The sequence below is a fragment of the Pygoscelis adeliae genome, unplaced genomic scaffold (assembly GCF_000699105.1).
Source record: "Pygoscelis adeliae isolate BGI_AS28 unplaced genomic scaffold, ASM69910v1 Scaffold501, whole genome shotgun sequence".
Lineage (NCBI taxonomy): Eukaryota > Metazoa > Chordata > Aves > Sphenisciformes > Spheniscidae > Pygoscelis > Pygoscelis adeliae.
Genome location: NW_008824048.1, coordinates 135,651 through 141,898, shown reverse-complemented (window position 1 = coordinate 141,898; position 6,248 = coordinate 135,651). Strand labels below are relative to the sequence as shown.

General features: G+C 39.3%; 1 protein-coding gene across 1 annotated transcript in view; it reads left to right on the top strand.

The window, feature by feature from the left end:
* The first annotated feature begins 2,456 nt into the window (after positions 1-2,456).
* Positions 2,457-6,248, top strand: part of SLC16A13 (solute carrier family 16, member 13) — an 8,200-nt gene continuing 4,408 nt past the window's right edge. The window contains exon 1 of the mRNA XM_009333547.1: positions 2,457-2,658. Coding sequence (XP_009331822.1) covers positions 2,457-2,658 — 202 coding nt within the window. The remainder of the gene's footprint in view (positions 2,659-6,248) is intronic.

Sequence of the window (6,248 nt, the reverse complement as noted above, 5' to 3'; positions counted from 1 at the left end):
CTAGTTTCTGTATTTTCTTACAGTATCTGAGCACTAATACAAGTATTAACATTTTCAACCTCACAGAATTCATAACCTTTGAAAGTATTAGCTGCATTTGACAACTGAGAAAACAGAGGCACAGCAAGATCAAACAGCTTGCTCACGGTCACCCAGAAACTGTGGGAATGAAAACCAGATTCTTTCATATGGACCTCAACCACAAGGCATTCCTCCCTCTCTTGTGGCTGAGTTTTAAGATTTTCAGGATGTTTTCTGAGACCTTGTGCAACTGATCAATCTGTCTGGCTATGTCTGTCATGCAAATGTGTCCAGTGCCATATGTTAGCCTGAAATTTAAGACAGACACATGGCAGCAGAATGATTTTGCTTCTAATCCCTGCAAGGCTCTGATGGCTTCTTTCCCCGACCTTGCTGCAGTGTTTTAGGTCCTCCTGAGATCATGTACCTCAGTGGGGCAAATCACGGGACTAGTGACTGCTGCTTTGTACTGGATGGCTTCTAGTCATATGGATTCCCTTAACCCTCATCTTTCCCAGCTGCACACAGGGAAGATAAATGTAAGTATAGTACATCTTTAGCTATCTTTAGCTCACATTCTCCCTCTTAGAACCAAACTTCTTCCTGTGCCATGTCTTTTTTGGTCTCCTGCATTTTGTACAACGTGCCCGCTCAGAATTTAGTGCCCATGAAGAAACAAGAAAAAAGTAGGAATGTTTCCCTCCCTCAGCCAGATCCTATGTCCTCCGTGCACTGTGTGATGACTCCAAGTTTGTCACAAAACTTCTAAGGGGAAATATGCTTTTTCAGTTATGTGTGTAATAAGATGTGCTTGCCTATTGAGACGCCTTCACAAGGAAGCACTTGCCCCATTTTGGCAAAAATGCTTTGCAGTGCTGGAGGCATGAATGTTTATAAATGCTCAAATGTTGAGGACCCTAAAATTCTTATGCAGTGTTCCTTGCAAGTTACTCACACTATAAAAATGGCTATATTGGTTCAGGCCAAAAGGGGATGTTTAAGATTAAGAATAGACTAAGCATAAAGTCATACTTCCCAGTTTCTGACTACGTGCAGCTTGGAGACTTCCTGAGCCAGGGACCGTTTTTAAGCATTTGGTAATCCTCAGTAGTTTTGTACAGCACACATTTATCTAATATTTCCATGTAAAGTTTTAGTATCCATAGTATTATGTGGTAGGGAGCTCCAAATTTTCACAGTGTACAGGTAGTGTTCAGATGTCCAGTACCATATCTAGTACTGGTTCCCTAATACACTCCTCAGAGACCAGAGTAACACCCAGTTTCATGCTGAATACCATTTTTGAGATTACACACATCCTGTTTACACACAGAGAAGACATATTGCCACTGGAATTACTAAGAAATTATTGTCATGGTTCTGAATTAGAGTATTGCTTACAACAACAGCAAGAGTTAGTATTAAGTTTATACATTCCCATTCTTTAGTCAAAGTTGCCACTTCACATGGGATTTTAGAGACAAAGCACAAACAGAAAACAGGTTTGCAGTATTCCTGGAACTTATGCAATGATTAAATAGACAGTATCAAGGTTGAGAGGGTCCCATAGTCAATACCTTCAACTTAAATTCTTTCGTTTTTAAATGTCATTTTGGTATTTGCCAAATGGAAGGTGAAATCTTTCTTTGAGAGGCTGCCATTTCAGTAATGGAAAGTGACTTCCAGAGAAGTGAAGTAGCTTCCACTTATTTCCATTTATGTGGATACCCAGAAGATTGAAACTGATAGATTTCCTGTCCTTTCAAGGTTAGGAATCTTTTCTTTTTTTCTATCTCTTATTCTGTCACACTAGTGATACCACCTATAGGAGCAACTTAGCAAATATAATGCTTTATCCATACACACAATTATGACGAGAGGCTGATGGGTACAAACAACTGCCTTAATGGCTTTAAAGTTCGTGAAGTTTATTGCAATGCCCAGAGAATGGTAGAAAGGAGGGTATCCTGTCAGGCATTCAATTTTCTAATGGTTTACTGTGATGTGGGTAGGATAAGGTTCTTGAAGTTGCTAGAAGGGGTAGGATCACGGGCCTGTTTTTGAAAATCTTAGTGTCTGCATCATCTCTTTTCCCATCATCTTCTCTCCTATTTTCACATCTGCATGCTTCTTTTTTCTGTCTTCCTTACCTGAATATTTTTCTCTTCTTCATTTTTTTGCTTTCTTTGTTTTACTTCCTACTCTGCCTTCTGTCTCCTGGGGCATCTGTTTCCCAGGTAATATTTTCAATCAAACCACTGGAATGCATATTGTATTTTCACTTGGTAATTACTTGTGTAAGCCATTCCTAAAATCTTTTAATTAATTTCTTTAACACTGGGCCTTCTACTGATTTGCAGATCTGTTAAAAATCCTCACCACCATCACTACCACCCCAGCAAAAAAATTGAGAGAAGATCTGAGAATTAGAAAAGATGCAGGCCAAAGACAGCAATCCACCAGATGGTGGCTATGGATGGGTTGTGGTAGTGTCAGCCTTCGTGGTGATGGGCCTCACTGCTGCCGTCCTCAAGACTTTTGGTCTGTTCTTTGTTGAAATCCAGCAGCACTTTGATGAACTTGCAAGCACCACTTCCTGGATCACATCAGTAACTATTGCCATCTTTCATTTAGGAGGTAGGTAGAGGTGCTCCTCTAGCACTTTATTTTAATGTTAACTACTCCAGAAATTTTGAAGAGCTTCCTTAAAAAAACCCACAAAACAAAAACATGTAAGGACAATACTTCCTTCTTCTGTCTCTACAGAAAATTGGCATTTGCTTCCTCTCATAAAAATGTATCCATGCGTCAGACATGGAATGGGTTAATGAGGACTCTATATACACAGGAATCTGCTTGCCTTAAAGAACTTCGTGTACCTAGACTCATGATTCAATTTTCCGACAGGCTTTGAATCAAACTCATTGGAGATAATCCTAAGAACTGCAGAGCATGTTGGATCAAGCTCTTAAACCAGTTGGTGCAAGTTCACTGATCTCACAGTGACTGTCATTTTTTCAAAGTACTTTAAGACATAAGGACTGTGACCCTGCCTAGCAGATAAGCCATCTGCTACCAAAATGGTGACCTTCAGTCCTGCTTTCCCCCCACTTCTCCTTTTTGTCTTCACCAAGATCCCCCTTTCTTCCATGTATTGCCAGTTTTGGCTCTCCTTTTCCCCCCTTAGAATGATTCCAAGTCATTGATCTAACAGAAAACTCACCGAGTTAAAAAGAAAAAGAAAATCGGTTCATTCATAGCATAAGGAAGACAAGACCACGCAAGCAGAGAGTAAGGGAAGAGGGAGTGAACTATCCCAGTCAAAGGCAATGAGCTATGGGATCAGGTCAAATACCACATCTCACCAAATTAAGGAGGGAAAAATATCAAACATACTGCATTTAACTCTTAACTTAGTTGTTTACAGAGTCCTTTGTGCCCTTGTAAACTGGATGAGCCTTCGCCATTATGGTGAGGATTCTAAACGTGTAGGCAGGAACTGTACAGAATTTGTGAAGTCCGCTCTACATATTCTCATATAGATACATAGTTGCAATAGGTAAGTATCCTGACGTAATAAATGCTATCATAATTTTGTTTGTGAAGACACTTCATTGCAGAGACACCATATAATTATATGCATCCTACTCAGTCCACACCTATCAGTATTATTGCTTGTAATTGCAGTACTTCCAAAGATCATGAACAACTGATCTTTCTTTGAAAAATGTATTCAGAAGAACAAAACAGTAATTCAAAGTCAAAGGAAACAGATAAAGGAAGTCACGCGTTGAAAACATTTTATCAGTTCCATAAACTGCTATCCTTTGATGCTTGATTTGCAGTATTAGAGCTTGTTTCAGTCTGACAGAAATAATGAATTGAAAAATCAGTGAAAAACCTGCTTTTCCACCTACTTCACAGACTACAGAAATGAATAAATGGGAATCTGTCAATTTGGTTTACAAATTAGACTTGTCACTGACCTATTGTGATACTATTTTGTCATTCAGGCATATGAACTTAATGATAAAAAAAACCACAACATAGGAGGATAAAAGAACTCAAAGTCCTGTGTTAGGTTGTTTTTGGTTTTTTTTAAATATATATTTATATTATATAGGAATGTATCAAGGATAGAGCATATTAAATAATAATATCAAGTATAAACCAGCAAAACTGTATTTGCCTAGCCAGGTGTGAGGCTGGCCTACTTCAAAGAAGGCAGCTATAATTTTCAGCAGAAATTGGTTTTGAAATCCTGTGAAAATAATCCTTTTTCAGTGAAAAGAAGGCAGCTATAATTTTCAGCAGAAATTGGTTTTCATCTTTTGAAATCCTGTGAAAATAATCCTCTTTCAGTGAATACAGCTTGATAGCCAAACGTTCCAAAACCTTTCTGTATAGCAGTTCATAATGTCTTGGGTCACTAGGTAATTTTCCTTACCTTCTCCTGCCTTTGCTTCATTTATAGGGACCAGAAGACTTTCTGCCGAACATCATCTGAGCCTCCAGTTCTTTGAGCATCTTTCCTGGCCTGGCTTAGTGTTTCTCAGTATGTTCCTCTGGGAAACCTTCAGTGTCATTTGGCTCAGTATGAAGGTTGATCAGTGAATTATTAATTTTTCCCATTTGGATCCTTTCAACAGCAGCTCCGTGTCTTGTCTGGAAGGAGAGCACGTGCTTCTACTTTTGGGGTTTGCACCTGCAACAGGCTGTTCAATTTACCACAGCAAGGATTCTCCCCATCACACACATAGGCCTTCTCTTCGTACAGATGTACATCTCCCATCACCTTTCTCTTTGCACTGTGATTATCATCTCTTTCCATTGTTTGTAAGTTTTCTGTGTATTGCCCTTTATCCTTTCAGACTCTGGACCCTAGCTATCTTCTCCATTTCCAGTTCTGTGGCTAGCTTCCTTCTTCCTCCTGCTACCCCACAGTCAATTTCTGCCATAATTCTCTATAAAAAACCTGCTTTTTGGTAGTATTTCTGCTCCAACTGCAGATCTTTCGCTTGTCTTCAAGCACTTCCATGGATCTCTCTTGTTATCCTGAGTCTACTTTTCTTTTGTTCATCATATATGTATGATTCTCCAGCTGTATAGTCTTTATCCTGTCTCATCCCATCCACTACATCTTACAGACCATGGCTGAATTCCAGTATCATTTTTACATGCTTATCAAATCATTGTATTTTTGCTGTAAATGCTGATGAGACATTTGGGGTTTGTGTAACTTCTGCCAGCTACCTGCTGTCAGACAATGTACATCCTGCAGATTTTGCAGCCATTAATCTCTCTCTGCCAGGTTTATTTCACTTACCCTAGCTTCCAAATTCTCTTCATTCTTATCTTATTTAACACACGTGAACGTACAACAACCTGCCCCTACAAACTACTATAAATCCTACCTTGCTGACTACCCTCTCTTAATTGTCTCCCCACTTATTTCAGTTTATAAGCATGGTCCTCGTTAACCGAATTTCATTTTATCCCCGAACTCCAATTTCCAGAATATCAATAAACTGTAGGGAGCTGACTCCCTGTTTGCAGGAGGAAACCCCACCGAGGGCTGCTGGTGTCAGGTGTTACTTGGGATCCCTCTAGTGGCCATGGTTATTTAAAAAAGAATCCTGTACTTGGGGTTTGAAACTGTCCCCACAGAACAGAGTGCCTTTCCGTGATAGGCTTTGATCTTAACTCTGTGATGCTAATGCAAAAACAGCCGGGTAGTATAACTGATCCTTAATCAAGCAAAAATATCCCTAGCATTTCAGGTGCTTCCAGACAGTGGCTAGAGTGCTTTGGTTTTTGGAATCGCTGCACCAAGTCAGATCTGTACCTGGTGCAACTTTGCCCTCATGTGTTGAAGAGTTGATGCAGTCTGCTGAGAGAACCTGTAACACTGAAATAAAAATTTAAGAAATGAACTGCAAATTTCCTGGAAACATATTACCTCCAAATAAACCTCGATTTTTGGTCCTTTATAAATGAACAGATGATTTTGCAAAGCTCTAGAAGATAAAGATTTGTTTTCTCCAGAAAGTTTTCATGCCAGCCATATCAATAATACACTCTCAATAATACAATTTTTATAGATTAACCTAGAGATTCTATGGCTGGGGTTTCTCTTTCTGCTAAAAGGCTACACAAATTTGTCATGTTGCTACTTGTACCCTTACATGAAATTCAGTAGAACTGTTCTGCAAGGAAGGCACTGAAAT